The 16,605-nt window shown below is 40.0% G+C and overlaps 2 protein-coding genes and 1 long non-coding RNA gene across 10 annotated transcripts in view; 2 read left to right on the top strand and 1 right to left on the bottom strand.

Moving 5' to 3' along the window:
* LOC133509569 (uncharacterized) overlaps positions 1-2,312 on the top strand; it is a 3,281-nt gene extending 969 nt beyond the window's left edge. Inside the window, exons 2-3 of the long non-coding RNA XR_009797382.1 lie at positions 74-179; positions 2,169-2,312. This is a non-coding gene — a long non-coding RNA (uncharacterized LOC133509569). The remainder of the gene's footprint in view (positions 1-73; positions 180-2,168) is intronic.
* LOC133509564 (CSC1-like protein 2) overlaps positions 1-15,403 on the bottom strand; it is a 25,906-nt gene extending 10,503 nt beyond the window's left edge. For 2 of the 6 annotated variants that reach the window (XM_061836711.1, XM_061836712.1), the window contains exons 1-21: positions 14,851-15,403; positions 12,310-12,531; positions 10,043-10,122; positions 8,730-8,771; positions 7,406-7,496; positions 7,283-7,320; positions 7,012-7,154; positions 6,659-6,710; positions 6,467-6,575; positions 6,323-6,393; positions 5,916-5,996; positions 5,701-5,824; positions 5,247-5,380; positions 5,024-5,161; positions 4,760-4,913; positions 4,162-4,268; positions 3,968-4,054; positions 3,783-3,848; positions 851-1,013; positions 381-486; positions 71-238 (exon numbers count right to left, since the gene is read on the bottom strand). In XM_061836711.1, coding sequence (XP_061692695.1) covers positions 71-238; positions 381-486; positions 851-1,013; positions 3,783-3,848; positions 3,968-4,054; positions 4,162-4,268; positions 4,760-4,913; positions 5,024-5,161; positions 5,247-5,380; positions 5,701-5,824; positions 5,916-5,996; positions 6,323-6,393; positions 6,467-6,575; positions 6,659-6,710; positions 7,012-7,154; positions 7,283-7,320; positions 7,406-7,496; positions 8,730-8,771; positions 10,043-10,122; positions 12,310-12,507 — 2,152 coding nt within the window. In that variant the 5' untranslated portion in view covers positions 12,508-12,531; positions 14,851-15,403. Of the gene's footprint in view, positions 1-70; positions 239-380; positions 487-850; positions 1,014-3,782; positions 3,849-3,967; positions 4,055-4,161; positions 4,269-4,759; positions 4,914-5,023; positions 5,162-5,246; positions 5,381-5,700; positions 5,825-5,915; positions 5,997-6,322; positions 6,394-6,466; positions 6,576-6,658; positions 6,711-7,011; positions 7,155-7,282; positions 7,321-7,405; positions 7,524-7,598; positions 7,884-8,729; positions 8,772-10,042; positions 10,123-12,309; positions 12,532-14,850 lie in introns of those variants that run through there. The other 4 variants (XM_061836706.1, XM_061836707.1, XM_061836708.1 and 1 more) reach the window with 4 other exon arrangements.
* mrpl14 (mitochondrial ribosomal protein L14) lies at positions 7,042-16,605 on the top strand. Of its 3 annotated transcripts, XM_061836720.1 has the most exons (5): positions 7,042-7,178; positions 7,273-7,368; positions 7,931-8,061; positions 15,753-15,834; positions 16,123-16,605. In XM_061836720.1, exons 4-5 carry the CDS (start codon positions 15,755-15,757, stop codon positions 16,490-16,492), a joined length of 450 nt encoding a protein of 149 aa, XP_061692704.1. In that variant the 5' UTR covers positions 7,042-7,178; positions 7,273-7,368; positions 7,931-8,061; positions 15,753-15,754; the 3' UTR covers positions 16,493-16,605. The 3 variants fall into 3 exon arrangements, with proteins under 3 accessions (XP_061692704.1, XP_061692703.1, XP_061692702.1); XM_061836719.1 differs by lacking the exons at positions 7,042-7,178; positions 7,273-7,368; positions 7,931-8,061 and adding an exon at positions 15,390-15,531; XM_061836718.1 differs by lacking the exons at positions 7,042-7,178; positions 7,273-7,368; positions 7,931-8,061 and adding an exon at positions 15,415-15,531 and having other exon boundaries at positions 15,741-15,834.

Here is a 16,605-nt window from a genome sequence, read left to right as displayed (position 1 = left end):
GTGTGTGTGTGGGGGGGGGGGGGGAATTTGTAATCGTAATGTTTGGCCTCTAGATGGAGTGCTTTCCTACCAGAGCGCATCGTGGAGAAGAAAAGAAGCCAAAATAGACAAAGAATTGGAGCAGCCACCACTTGGTTGACAGCTCCGGAATGGATCTTCTTGTCCAGTTTGGAAGGCAGGTAAGCATAGTACATGTTGTATCTGTCTGCTAAGTGCTTGAGAAGCATGTACATCAGCCCTGCACAGAGAAGTGGGCATGAAGTCATAGTAAATCCTATTAAGATAGCTGATGCACAAGGATATGAAGAACAGGACAACATAATTGCATCAGGCAGCACAAGCAGCAGCACAACAGCACAAACAAAAAAGGCAACACTAACCAAAGGGGACAATGATTGGGCAGGTGATGCTGTAGGTCATAACCACCGTGAAGACACACATCATCCAAGCATAAGCTGCTCCAAACTGAAACTCGTAAGCTTGATGCTACAGAATGACAGAATAAATAACATTATTATTATTATCTTTATTTGCACCAGATAGTTAAACTTAATCCTTAATTGGCACCCAGTGGGCCTGGCAGCACGTAGCATGGCAGCAGTTGCCCATTAGTATATGAATGTGAGATTGTGTAAAGCGCTTTGGGAACTGTAATGGTGTGGATAAAGCGCTATGTAAGTGGAGTCCATTTTCTGTTCAACATAAAATATTAAAAATAAGGAATACTACATATACCTGTGCTATACATTGTAAGACTTATAATAATACTGTATTAGAGTTTGACTGTATATTATGACCAAACTTTAATTAAATCACAAAAAAATTGTTGGTAAGGCAGTCACATACTAACCCTCTTGACGTTCCTCCGCTCGGCTGCTGATCGAGCGAGGCAAAGGCGGATCATGTACATAAGTAGACCAGGGATCCTGAGCAGGTCCATTGCATTTCCAATGAATGCAGATGCAATGACATAGTTCACAAAAAAGGCTCCATTGTCAGGAAGGAAGACGCACCTTAAAAAGGGACGCCACAGACATGACAGTTGTTTTACATTGTCTGCTGTATTTTGAACTAATATTGACCCAATATCTATAATGCTAGCCCTCATTGGGGTCGGAGATAACTGGAGGCCATGTCATTATAGGTAAGCGGCAGGACGCACACACAATTGACTGCTTGCTAGACAGTCACAGAACATTTAGAAAAGGGGTGCTCAATGCGTTGGTCGATCGTGAGGCTGTCAGTGAGTTCCCCCCCCTATTTTCAGCTCTTGGTTAAGAAATCTTAAACATGAGTATAGATGCTGTAGTACAGAAGACAAAAACGTATCACTTTCATACAGAATGTGAGGCGGACTTTTTTTCCCCCCACAATGTCATTTTCGAAGTGCGTTTGTTTCATCTGCCATTGTAGTGAAATGTGGAACGGTATCATCAAACTGTTTATGGAAAATACGACACCGACATTCCACCGAAAACCAAGTTGAGTATGAGAAAAGTGAACTAAAATCCCAACTGGCCGTACAGCAGTCACTTTTCACACAATATGCTGTAGTTCAACAGCGAAAGCCGCCATGAAGCATCATTTCCGGGTTTGTCACATCACACATAAAGAGGCATAGCTGACTCGTTCCGATCTTTTAAAAATAAGGTGGAAATATTATCTTCAACAAAATCTCTACATCTGTAAAGGAGTAAAGTTACACAGCGTTGTGAACCCATGGCTGATGTGTGGAAGGACATCGGAGATTGTCAGTGTTTCTCACTGCAGTTGGACGAATCCACTGACGTGAGTGACACAGCCCAGTTGTACATTTTCATTCATATGGTGTTGAGTGATCACCAACGTGAACTCAGATAGTTACAAAAAATGTTTATGGTTCACTATGTTGTGTTGTGCAATATTGGCTCATGCACTTATGCAAGGCACACAAACATACATTTATACAAAGAATCCTCAATATACTTTAAAATAGGTATGTTTTGCATTTTTGTAGTGGGTAGATTTTTGAGACTTGGTCATTCTATTTCATTATTGGTCATGCTAAAAAAACCAAAAAAAAAAAAAAAAACAGATGTGACGTATTACGTGCCCCAACAAAGGCTTGCTTATTTTGGGACATAATTATGGCCAGCACTGATTTCTCGGATTTATCCTCTCTGATGAAGAAATAGATCGGGAAGACAGAGGAATACATACCCGTGGGTGCAAATAATGTTGGATATTCGGATGGTTCTTTGGATGGGAATGACGTGAGTCTGACTACGCGGAGGACGACACGCAGGACACACCATTCATCCATCCTATCGATTTTGGAGTGCGTTTAGGCCAGCCAGCGGAGGACTGCACTGAGGACAGCACTCGTGGCAATGAAGGATGGTAGAACCTATCAGTGAAAGGTAGGCCTTATGTTGTAGGAAAGGTTGTTTTATTCAAGAGGGTGGCCGGGGTCCAAGTGATAATGAAATGACCTTGGTGGAAGTTCATACTGCCTCCCAAACAGCAGCAAGGTAAACTCAGCTGGTAAAGCGTTGACTGCCTTACAGTCCTGAGGACCCGGGTTCGACTTTTGTGGAGTTTTTTTTTTTTCTTGTGTGGAGTTTTGCGTGCGTGCGCGCGTGTGTGTGTGTGTGTGTGTGTGTGTGTGTGTGTGTGTGTGTGTGTGTGTGTGTGTGTGTGTGTGTGTGTGTGTGTGTGTGTGTGCGCGCGCGCGCAGAATTGTGGCGTTTGCATGTTCTCCCCATGCCTACGTAGGTTTAATCCTGGCACTCTAGTTTCTGGTCCTTAAAGGGGAAATCCAGTGCTTTGAACAGTGTATCCAATAGGTACCAATATGTACCCTAATTTCATAATGCGATCTTAACTCTCATTTTAAAGTGTTTTGAGAAGATTTTTTTTATATCGACAATTAAAAATTTTCAGGGGCGCTGCCATTTCCGCAAGTCACATGACCTACGTGCGCGGATGTGACGTGTACAGTGCCGCAACAAAGGCTCGATTACATGGGAAAGCATTTATGCCCAGCGCTGATTTCTCGTTTTTATCCTCATCTGATGAAGAAATAGCAGTATCTGTTGATCGGGAAGAAGGGGGAATACTTCCATACGAATTTGAACCTGTGGCTGTAATTAATGTTGACTATTCGGATGGTTCTTCGGGCGGAATGACGCGGAGTCTGACTACTCGGAGGCCTACGCGCGACATAAGTGCGTAAACAAAGGCCCCCGGGAGCTCCGGGCCGACAGCCGCGGATGGTTCTTGGGAAGGAAGGGAATGACGCGGAGTCTGACGAGTGAGCTCTGGTGGCGGGCCGCAAGCCGAGCTTGCAGGCGATGGAGGCTGTTAGCCCCGGACCCCGAAGCTCGGCTAAAGGCCTCCGCTGAAGCCGAGCTCCGGTGGCTTGTCAGACTTGCGTCATTCCCGTCCGAAGAACCATCCGCAACTGCCGGCCTGGAGCTCTGGGGGACCTTTGTTTATGCACTGGTGTATGCGCGCGTAGGCCTCAGAGACTTCCTCTTTTAACTACAAGACTGTCATGGTGCGTAACACATTCAAAAAATTTGTACACTGGATTGTTTGAGCTGAAAAAACAGGAGTGAGGTGACTTATCATTTAACCGACAATATTCTTTCATTCATTCATCCATTTATAAAATATTTGGAACAGATCCTATATGCTCTGATGCAAAGAGGACTGTTAAAAATGTGATGAATTGGTAACAAATTTTAATTCACTGAATACGTGGAGCACAGCTCTGGATTATACGTACAGATGCAACTTACTCAAATCTCACTTTAGCATCTGCCAAGAATCTTTTGTCAAAAAGCCACCGGAAGAAAACATCTAAACTAAAGACAAAAACACAAATGTTAAAATTGGTATTAATAGTAAAAGTACAGCGTTAAAAGAAACAAAAGTATTTTTCTGGAGTACGTTGTTCTCTGGGATAAAAAGAAATATACAGTACCTGCTTAGACCAAGGGAGGGTAGTAGAAGTACCATGAAGATGAGGAAAGTGTAGCATTTATGCATAGTAGTTCTGTTTTCTCCTGACCTGTAAGAACAAAAGGCCGCATTATCAATCTGTGAAAAACAAAATAAATGGCACACTCACACAAGATTAATACTTCCTGGAATGACCACTGAAAGTGAAAACCTTACCGCGTCCAATGGGCTTCAAAGAAGGCAGAGTAGTAAACAATGGTAGGAAGTAAGGCAGAGAAGGACCACAGGAGGAGAGTGGGGAAGAACTGAGTGATAATTGGATTCTGTGGACAAAACAGAGATATTGATATGTTGAAAAATGAACGGGACGGCTAAATTGAGGGTCTGAACTGATGTCAAAGATTCATTCTGTAGGTACATTCATTTCAGCATTATCAGCTCATTTTTCAAATCATTGATAGACTACGCTCTATGACTACTGATATCTGAAGTCAAAAATCAAATTTTCATTCACAAGTCTCGTGTCAATCCTCAGTGATTATTTTTTCCATAAGAAGATTCAAGATTTTAATGGCTATTTTCTGCAAATGCTGAAGATAGCTTGGGCCATTACTTAATGACTTATAATTAGACAAGTAGTGATTGCTTACAGACGCATCTGTGCCAGTTGTAATTCATGTAATCATGATTCAGACACTTTTGTAGATTTAAATTTAGACAAAAAACAGTCACATGTGTCACAGTCTGAGGATGGCTGAAGATGAACAATAATGATAGTTAAGGAATCTTTAATATTCCAAATAAATCCCTTTACATTTAGGTATTCCACCGGTTTGGTAACATTAAACTTGTCCATGGTGGAGATAATGATGGCAGGAGTGGTAAGGAAGAAGAGGAGGAGGAAGAGGACGCAGTTTATGATCAAGCAGCGGATCCACCATGAGAATCCTCCCAGTGAGAGATGCTCCCTGGAGGAAAAAAGGTCATCTCCCAGTTAGATTAAAAAAAGTCAAGAGTGGCCAACGCAACCAACCAATTATCTTATATTGGTAATACAGAGATGTTAATGTACACTCACCAATAGACGTTGTGCGGATCAGGGGCATAACTGACAGTCCAGTTGTGCGTCTGGAGTTTTTCGCTGAATGCAGAGCTCTGTGGCTCTCGGCGACAGTGGCATCCCTGACATTTGCAAGCATTGAAGTCCTTCAAGATTCTGAGATGAACCACATACACACAGAAAAAAAAACAAATTGCATTTACATACTTATTAATATAGAAATTATTCGTAGAGTTCTTACGTAGCAGTTATGGATTCATTTTGAAAGGTGACGAATGCCATTCCCAAAGGTTTTCTGTTGACCTTCTCTCTCTCCCTCCTGTAGCCATCTTTTAATTGAGCCTCTAGTTTGGTATAATAACTCACAGCCTCTTCCTGTGAGGGACATAAACATCCAAATATATAACAAATTTGAAGCAAATTTAACATTTAATTTCTAAAATATTTCAGTACATACTGAAGTCCACATAGCCCTGTTCAAATGCCATGCCATGTTTTTTATGATCTGAACCATAATGATAGTTAAGGAATCTTTAATAAATATTCCCAACAAATCCCCCCCACGTTTAGGAAAATGATCAAGATGGCAAAAAAAAATAAAAATAAAAATGTCCATCAGCATCTATAAAACATTTGATTTCCAGAAACTTTAAGCAGTGTATTTGAGATTAAAAGTAAGGAATTGTTCTACTGACCTGCTCACAGCCTTTGATGATACAACAGCAAAGGTGTCCACAAGGTTTTGGATTTATCATTGTGGTTATGTGCTCTTTGGCCTGTAAATCAAGGAAGAATTTCTTGCTGCGCTCTGCCTTCTTCCTGCATACAAATATGCAATACACTTGCGGCATCACTGATATATAATCAGGACACTATCCAAATAATTGTAACCTCTGTGGAAAACTGGTACCTTTCAGAGTTAAGATACATCAGCCTGGCTACATTGTAACAGATGCGGGCTTCCAGCACAGCACAGTTTTCATATGCCTCCCTATTAAACAAAATGACAGAGAGATTAGTAAGAGAGTAAGAGTAGTTGGCTGGCTAATAAAATTGGCATCAGAGCCAAACACCCCTCCTCAAAGGACACATGACTTGCATAATTCTACTCATCTGGTTTATATTATGAACATTTATACTTAAAGGCCTGCCATTGTCATCCTGGGTACCAGCTTTAATAAGAGGAAAGGCATGGCTCTCATATACTCTAATGCAGAAATAGAGGACATAAGATGGCAGGAAATGATAAGCTACAGAAGAGCTGTTATGAGATACTATGAAATCACATGGAAAAAAAAAAAATTCAAAGGGACTTACTCAAAGTGTTGTTTTATTTCAGTTTCTTCTGCATATTTGGAGAGGCCATTGACAAATAACGTTCGTTTGACCTGGAGTGAATTGCGAAAAGGAGTTAAAAGAAAATTTATGTATGTCTGTGGAGTGACTTAATGCGAAACTAACCAGGTCATCCTCTGCGTAGTGCATCTTGGACGTGTGTCTTCTCATGCTGCACACTGTCAGTAACAGGTAAAGGAATGCAAAGATGGTGTGCAGCCACAAAAGTGCATTACTGGATAGAATATAAAAAGTTGATAATGTTACGCAAAAGCCTGTGAAACAAATTTGTGTTAAAATTGTTGCAAACAAACTCACTCTGCATCTAGATTTGCTATCGTAGTTCTTCCAAAATTATAAGCATTGTTTTCTGTTGGAAAAATACAATCATTATTTTGGAAGACTTGCTGAAATGTGGTGTTTAGAATACAGCAGATAAAATATTAAGAACAGCAACGGAAAAATATGGAGTAGGGAGATATCCCATGACACAAATTGACCATTTATGATAATGATTTATTGTCTGCAGGCCATGTACATTCCTCAATGAATCATTACTAGATGCTATTTCAAGACGACATGTCAAGCCACACTAGTTTATCAGTATAACATGACAATTTTGTGACACTGAAAGTGGTCTTATTCTTTAGTTTTAAAAACAGTCAACTTACCAAGTAGGTTTCCTGAAAAGTTTACAGGCAAGATGATGCCCACAGAAAGCACACCCACCACTACCAGCAGGCCGATAATGTGACGCTGGAAGGACAAATAATGTACTGCGTCCTCGCCACACTTCTCCCTAATCTCATCGTCCCTACAGGAAAATTACATTATTGAAGTGAGCTAACTCGTTTAATTTTACTTGAAAAAAAAAAAGCACTTGAAATTCAATTTTTCTACTTTTTTTGTTGTTGTTGTTGTTAAACAAGCAGGTTGACTCACTTGATGCGGAATATAGCAGTGAGCCAAGAGCAGAATCCCTGTAAGAGAAGAGTAGTCATGTGAATGAAACATCACCAAACATACCGGTAATCATTCATACTCTAACTGCAATGATATTCTTACCGTGTCTCTCTGATCTATGTCTACCGAGCTGGAAACTGAGGTGAGGCGCTCATAGCGTTCAGATGTGTCTGTTGTCAAATCAGCAGCCGCACTGTGTGACAAAAACACAATGCAGAGACTTTTCTTGGTGTAACACTTGTGTCCAAACACACTAGGGTTGCCATTGGTAGTATAAGAAAGCTCATACACATACAAAGAAGCTTTTATTCCACACTGCATTTCCAGTAAATTGGCGCATAGGCTGGTTCACCTGCCCCTTCCAGACAGTATCTCCCCAAGTGGTTTATTGCAGGGAATGTGTGCACTTGCACAGACAGAGATGGAATCCAGCTTTTAGATAATTGATGCAGTCAGACTAAGACCAAAAATTTCAAAACAATGGACCGTTGAAAGTCTCAAATTCAAAACCTCTTTTCACATCGAAGAGAACTTACCCAACCCTAGAACAAACCCAGTGGTAAACAAGAACCAGATTCTTTTGAGCTTGTCCTGCAGAGCCAATATGCTGTCCCTTACTTTTTTCAGGAGTTACTGACACCAAGGACCACATGAGTAGCCCATGGGCCTGTTTTCAAAATAGCTCATCAGTGATGGGACATTGTGATTTCATTGGAATATTGCAAGAAGTAAACATCAGATAACTTCACTACTTTCAGGTACTTATAAAAATCTGCATATGGATATTCATTTTCTAGGTTCAATCATTGTTGTTTGTTGGTTCACATAGCTGAAGATCATGAATATACTGTTCAAGTAAAGGTAATTTGGGGGAATTTAATATTATTTAAAAGTATCACATTCGTCGGTAGCACTTCATATTTACACATTTTCAAGAAGCTCTGAGTGAGAGCCAAATTTTTATTATAAGAACAGGAAATGGGCTCTGCTGGGACTGAAAGCAGGTTTATTACAAGAAAGTTGTCACCAGACCCCCCTCATTAAAAATGGGAAATTAGGGTTGGGTCAAGTGTAGAAAATCAAAAAGTGTAGAAATCAATGTGGCGTGTAGATGAAGAAACATTAGTACTTAAAGATGTTGTCTGTGTGCATCATGCTGTGCGGCCACACAAGAGGAGGCCATGCTTCAGAAAGAGGTTAATACAGAGATTAGTACACATAGATCTAATTAAAGACAAGGACACCCAGCAACATAAGAATGACATTGGCAAGGAGATGAGGGAGAATCATTTAAGACGCTGGGACTGGGAAACACCTGGAGAAACACTAAACCACCAAGAATGGGGAACCCTATAAATGGTAGGTAGGTTAACAACAGAAAAGGGGAGCAAGAAGAACAATACAGGGCCACAATATACAAACATACTATTCCCGATCATCCAGACGACTGTAACGCTGATCCATTCTCCTGGTGAAAAGACAGGCAAAACATTTAGTTGTGTTGCTGTGAAGCAATTCTGCTTTCTAATACAGGCTCAAAGCAACACTGGAAAACATTTTATGTGATAGGCATACTAAGTAGCTTCTCAACACACAACATAACCACTCTCTCAATGAACAAATATCTAAGTGTATCTGTTTTTGATGAGAGTTTCACCATTGAAATATTGTCTGCTTCGATAAATAACATTTGACTTGGGCAGCTGCCACCCCCTCCCATCATCCCGCTACGCGACAACCCAATTACCAGTTTACACGCAGCTGCAAAAATAGTGGAGTAAAATCAAAATGTCCACAGCTGGGAGATGCAGGGGTTTAAAGCAGCGTGTAATGAGGAATTATCTTTTTGGCAGAGAAGGTTTGAAGTGTTCTCTCCTTGCATTTTTCTCTTTTCATCCATATGCATTTGATATCAATGGGGGTGCAATTTCAATTTTGGGAGTATAAATTTGACAGTATCAGGACTACTCTTTAAAAAAAAAAAAAAAAAAAGTCATTTAATTATAAGAATAAGTCATTGTAATTACATGACAATATAATGTGAAAGTACAGGCTTGACAGGAATTTCAATTAGAATGTTTTTTTTAACAAATATGATAGTTCATGAAATGTTAAGAGTTCTACATTTAATGTATGCTTGAATGCCTTAAAGTGCTTTAGGGGTTCATATTAAATTTAATTTAATATACTGTTCTTAATCCCAATTTTCTCATAAAATTAACATCTAATAATAGCTTTTGGGTTCGACTAAACCAGACAAACCATGTGATAAGTGATGGTCATTTAAAAAAAAAAAAACTGACACCAACTTCCTGTCTGAGCCAAATCCTTGAGCAGAGTGTTAAGCACGATTGCTTAATTTTTGCCGTCAAATGTGTATTCTATGGATTTCTAGTCTGAGACAAAACTGTCAAGACCTACGTTTGGTGTAATGAACTTACGATCACCATTGATAACACATCCTGTCTGTAGCCTAATCATGGCAAGGACTTAATGTAAAAACAGATCTCGAGTGGCTGCCTCCCACCCTTCAAACCTTTCCAGAAAATGTTCAAATGCAATTTCTACAGCATGGTTTTGTAGGACAGGACGTCATTTCAAGATACCCAGCAAATGGAAAATTTAAATACATAAACATAAATGGTAATGTCAAGGAAAATTAGTTACATACTTTGTGAATTTCTAAAGTAGCGGCTATGACTGGGTAAGTTATTTAAACTCCTTATAAACCATACCGACCTGTCAGCGTCAGTGACCAGAGCGAGGCGTCCGTAATCCCATGCAACTTTTCGCAGGAAGGAGAACACAACCAGCAATCCCTAAAAGGGCACAAATATTTTCAAGAAATATTTGAAAAATATACAAAATAACGGCAATCTTACAAAATATAAAATGAAAATAAACAGGAGGTCATCATCGCATTTGCAGTCTCCTTCAAATGTATTGGATCGTGAATTTCTTTTGTTTTTGTTGTATACTGAAAAAATTTGGCTTTAGGATCAAAAGATTGATATGAGACCAAAGTTCAGAATGACACCTTTAATTTCATCGTATTTACATCCACATATGTTAAGTCAGAATAGCACCTTTTGTTTGCTTGGTTTTTGCTTTCATCTGTGAAAAGTGCATTTCCAGTTTAGCAAACATGACGACCAGACACCTGTCCATGTGAGAAAAGCAAAAATTGAAGCTTACAGGAGAGGGGAAATCGACCAGAGCTATTGCATAAACATTGGGTATAGCAAATACAACAATTTGGAATGTCTTGAAAAAGAAAAACTACTGGTGTACTGAGCAACAAGCATCAAACTGGTCAGTGAATGGTATCAATAACAGTTGACAGAAACGTTGTGAAGAAACACCTTAAGACAGCAGTTAGTGATATCACTGCCCATCACCACAGGCCAGGGGCGAAGGTATCAAAAACAACCAATTGCCCGATTACCAATAAAAAGGCCACAAAGACGATTACGATCAGATCGATTAAAACCTGTATGAAGTCTAATCTCTAACAAAGGAATGGAAAACCCAAAGTATGGAGAAAGAAAGGATCTGCTTTTGGTCCAAAAGACACCAGCTGATCTGTGAAGCGTGGTGGTCATGTCATGGCTTGGACTTGCATGGCTGCTTCTGGAACAGGCTCAATCGTCTTTATTGGTGATCTTGCTCATGATGGTAGCAGCAGAATGAATTCAAAAATTCACAAAACCATTTTATCTGGCAATTTACTGAAAACCGCATCCAAACTAATTGGGAGAAGCGTCATCTTGACAAGATAATGACTCAAAATACTGCCAACACAAGAGAGGACTTCATTGGGGAAAAGGTGGAAGGTCTCAGACTAGCCTAGTCAATAACCGGACTTTAACCCAATATAGCATTCATTTGACCTCCTGAAGACTAAAGGAGGAAGGACTAAAGCATGAAACCCTCAGAAACAAGAACTAAAAGAGGCTGCAAATGAAAAAATGCAAAAGTCTAGTGAAGCCAACAGTTCATAGGCTTGAAGTAGTGATTGCAATAAGATTCATGCCACCAAAAAAATGTTTGTCACTTAAAGTTAATTTAATGATAAATGCTCACTTGAAAATTGGTGGCTTCAAATACAAGATGCTGTGCCGTGAGTCGTTCAACACATCCATATGTAAATACCTTGCAAATAAAAGATGGAATTCCCAAGTTTTGTTGCATATTCATGTTTTGATCTAAAACCCAAATGTTTTCAGTATACAACAACAAAGGAATTGACCTTGTCGGTCCAATACTTTTGAAGTGGACCAGAAGTAGGTGGAGTTGCCAAATATTATACTCAAGTAAGCGTACTTTATGATAACCTGACTCAGGTAAAAGTCAAAAGTACTAGTCTATATACTGGCGTAAGACGAAGAAAGAGAAAACTGCAAGTAACTCATTAGTACCTGATGTTTTTGTTGTTTTTTTCAAATCAGAAAAATAAACAAAAAAGAGAGGGGGAAAAAAAAAAAAAAAGTCTACACACAACCGCCACAATTTCAAGTTTTAAGTGTCCAAAAACCAACAGCACATGGTTTGGGCCGTACAGAGAAAATATTTGCTTTATTCACTTAAATGACTGAAGAAGATGTTTGCCGACCAGACTTATTGATCGTGTGTTTGAGCGAGAGCAGAGAGACTTACCGCAAGGTTTTTTGAGTTAGAGGTCAGGTGAAATACCCACTTTGGTGCAGTCACAATTTAATATACTCCACCACATGACAGAGCTGTTGTTTTTTAGGAGTCGGTAACAAACATTTGCGTGGCTGTTTTCCTCCAAATGTGCCACTTTGATAGGCCCACAGAGGGTTTGTGTGCGGTCTCTAGATCCTTGTCGCATCTGATTGCTAAATTGGAGTCAAATGACACTACTGACCATGTTGGATTGGCGCAACGCCACTGTATGCGTACATTTTATTTGGGGAAATATAATTGAGTAAATTTTGCACGTTACTACCCACCTCTGGAGGGGACTGAATATCAGAACAACTCACCAAAAAGCACATAAAGTCAAGGGCGAGAACAGTCGGTACACCACCAAAGGGCAAGCCCTGCAGCACTGTGCTGCGAATTCTGGCCGAGTAGCAGTAGTCTTTGGAGGTGGCATTGGGTGGCAGTGTTGTCGTGCAGCTCTGAGAGTCAGAACAAGCTTGCGCTCCCCAGATGGCCATTCCTAATACCAGCAAATGCATCGCTCACTGCAACATGTTGAAAATCTGTAAAGAAAGTCAATGCATTAATAAAATTTAGTATGTCGATGTACACAAAAAATAAATAACAGTAGCAAACACCAGCCAATCATGTGAGAATTAGACCTAAGAGGAAGAAGCAAGAACACATTTAAGGTTTCTGTCCTTTTTCACCAAAGTTGGGGTTGTCATTCATCAGAATCACAACATGCCTAACTGATGACAACACACGACAACCGAAAGGTGCTCTTTTAAAATCAGCGCTCTTCCCATTTTATGCTCTCTCTACAATTTCAATTTGGCATTTCTGAGAACAAATTCAAGCACTTCCAAAACCAATCATCAAGCTTCCCTAAGATATTTCCTATTTAAAAGATGTACAAATTCAAATCTATCAAATATACATGAATTACAGTTTTCGTTGTCGTTGGATTAGACTAAAATTTTGTAAGACTGATAAAACTCTAAACTAATGTATCAAAAACGTTCCATTAGGGTCAGTACTTACATTGGTCTTGGGCTCCGTTTACACAGTAGGGCATAATGCCCAATTGAAATTTTTTTCCATTGTATTTATTTTGTGTTACTTCCATTCTTTTTATATAGTTGTCTTGTTTTATGGCAGGTGGCATCTTAATGTTTTAGAGGCATAGCTACCATCTAGAGTGGAGATCAGAGTATGTAGAGTACATACTAACATGGAGTAAAACAAACAACTTCAATTGTCCAATTAATCCATGTTTCTTGGAAGTGGGAGAAAACCGGAGTGGCCGGGAGAAAACCATGCAATACTCCACACAGGCGGGGCCAGGATTGAACCCGGGTCCTCCTCAGAACTGTGAGGCCAACGCTTTACAGCTGCTCCACCGAGCCGACTTAGCTAGTGATAACAGGAAAAAATACATCTCTAACCGCATGCGTTTTTTTCCCTTTTTAAATATCAGATGGAATCATTTTAACATCAGATGTTCATAATTTGATATGTTTGTAGGATGGCATAAGACAATGCAGTCGCTACATGTCATTCTTAGAAACAAACAATTTTCTCAAATAGGTTGTGGATGGAGAATACCTCTGTTCCCCAATCTGTTGAGTCATCATTAATCCAATTTGGTTCATGTTTTTTCATGTCAATACTGTGCCCTGTTTTTTCCACCTACTAAGTCCCTAAGATCTCAGTCAAGATATGAACCACAGTTGACAAAAAAAAGAAAAAAAAATAACCCTTTAAAAAAAAAAAGGAGTAGAAAGTACATACATCTGCTTTCTGCTTTCATATGTAAGCAGAAAAACTTACTCAAAGAACAGATACCTGCAAAAGCGTACAGGCAACCGTCCTTGGAGGTTCACTTTTTTTTTATGTTTTGACTCGGGCAAAAACACAAGTGTGCTGGTACATATTTACCCTTCGACCCCCTACACTATTAGCAACCTTCGCGATGCTGCTCATCTGCCCTAACACTAAGTCGTTTATTTGCTCCATGGAGTGCTGTGACATCACTGCAGCAAAGCAGCCAGAGCCCAACAATAAACCAATAGAGAGCACTGGGTTCAAATGGGCCGATGTGGAAGACACAGCACACCCTACTGTGCCTTCATCTTACACGTCCTAAACTCCACGGTAGACTTGCAGACTTCTTGGACATCCATGTCACCGCATTTAAAGAGAATGACGCCGCTTACAATGCACTTATAGCATTGTGGTGAGTTTGTGGAAATGTCAGGAGTTTGTCTCGAGATCGCATATTGCTCAATTGCTCACGTCAAGTTGGGCGACATGTGAACTGTTGACTCGTTACAGGACAAATTCCTACATGGAGATAGACCACATTCAGAAATTACAGCTAATATATTGTCTGCACATAATAAAATCGTTCCGTATCTTTACAGTGCCGGTGAGCATACGTAATCAACTGCTGACAGACCACGGACGCCGAAACGGTTTTAACTTGCGCTCCCGATGATTATGACGGTCATCATCTAATACTATAAATCCCACTGTACCAACAGAGACTTGTATAGTACGACAAAATAATCAATGGATATCCCAACGTAATTTTACCTGAAATTGAGTCGAATCATTCTATTATTACAATTCTGTAGTCTTATCCCTGCGATTTGTTGTAAAAAATTACCGCACTCGTTTATTGACAGTATCGTATTAGTTAGCCTGCCGCTAATACGCTAACAGTATCACTTTTCTCAGTTTACTTTTTGTCCTTGTCAAGCGAAAACTGCACCTCGAACACCCAAACGGACACTTTCCTCACATCACAACCGTTTAAAATACAGACGAGAACGGTATCAATGAAAAGAACTCCACACCGGCCCCAGTGGTCAACTTACGTTTCACTTCGCAGTAGTGCAGTCAGCGGACTTATCACTTCGTCAATGAAGGCTAGCAGTCAACCATAGCGTTGACGCTATTAGCTGCTGTATGTAGCACAAGACAGGTGGAGTCTACTGAAATATATAAATATTTCTTGTTGTTTTTTTTTTTTTTAAGTTTTACTTTCTTCGTTACAACGTAAAGTTGTGAGTTAAAATATAGTTCGACAAACAGTGTAACAATAACCTGTTTACGACGACGCGCTAGTCAAGCTGTGACTATTGTGTGTGTCAAGACAGCCGGTTGGACAACTCTCAAGACGAGACCAGTCAAGCGGGCGGAGACTCCAATCATGCTTCCAGCATGACAGCTATAGCTATACAACTTATAGACAGGCGGAGCACTTTTCAACTCAATCACGTAGCATACTTTTCGAATGCTGCTTCTATACTGTACATTTCTATGTTAAACGGAGCGCAGAAGTATGACGTAAAATTAGTAAAAAGAAAGCCACCTAAATTCGACATATTACTGCTGTTTATCTACTATTTCATCACCGGGTCCAAAAGGGTAATATGTAAACTGAAATTTGTGTTTCAAACATCTACATTTGCTCTAAAGTACGATTAACGTTATTTGCGCTACTTGTCGCTGATAAATGACGTCACGCATCTGACATTGGCATGGACTGAAAAACGGTAAGATCACATTTCTAACAAAAGCGTAAGGCATTTTGGACAAATAGACTTGTTTGTGTACAATTATTCTGATTCAGATCAAATGTAATAGACGCTGCTTTTTATCCGCCTCCCATGCGGTCATTAGTCAACGCTAACTATAGCCACGTTGTTGGGGTTTTTTGTACAACATGCTGAACATATTTTGCAAATTAAATGAGCCTACGCAGTATTTCTTGTAGCTATGGCTTTGCACCTGTTTGCAAGATATGTCACCGGGCTCCTCGCTGATACATCGTCCGTGATTCCTCAGAGGACATTCGGGTAAGTTTTACATAGCTATGTTACACGGCTCACGAAATCATAAAAGCATGGTTCTTTTTTGTTGTTCGAAAGGTTTGATAGCTCATGCTGAAACGTTGCTTAAGCACCAACCATCTATTTTGAACATTGTGACTGTACAGTTTATGAAGCTGTGCTCGACATTTTATAATTCATCTTTTACATCAACACTTTGTTCTTATGATATATTAGTCTTTCCATTATTGGTTGTCCGCATGACTATTGAGTGAGCGTGCTGTCCAACGCAATGTATGGTATATGTCTCTTTAGTGTGACTGCTGCCACAGCGGCCATTCAGAAAATGACGCGAGTTCGAGTGGTGGATAACAGCTCTCTCGGGAATACACCTTACCACCGGCCTCCCAGAGTGATCCATGTGTACACTAAGAACGGCATTGGAAAAGTCGGTGACAAAGTGCTGCTGGCCATAAAAGGACAGAAGAAAGCTGCCCTAATTGTTGGTCACAAAATGCCCGGACAACCCATGAATCCACGCTTTGATTCAAATAATGTCGTTCTCATTGAGGAAAATGGTAACCCAACAGGAACAAGGATTAAGGTTCCTATACCCACACATTTACGTAAAAGAATGGAAGGGGACTACTCAAAGGTGCTTGCAATTGCTAGTTCTTTTGTATGATTGGACTCCTCACGACCCAGTCTTTTTGTCAATTACATTACTATATGTAATGGGGTCAAGTTTCTGTTGACAGTCATCTCTTTGCTTACAATAAATACAACCTTTACCTTAAA

This window comes from Syngnathoides biaculeatus, chromosome 12, assembly GCF_019802595.1.
Source record: "Syngnathoides biaculeatus isolate LvHL_M chromosome 12, ASM1980259v1, whole genome shotgun sequence".
Taxonomy (NCBI): domain Eukaryota; kingdom Metazoa; phylum Chordata; class Actinopteri; order Syngnathiformes; family Syngnathidae; genus Syngnathoides; species Syngnathoides biaculeatus.
The sequence above is the reverse complement of the archived record's forward strand: the minus strand, read 5'-3'. Positions and strand labels throughout refer to the sequence as shown.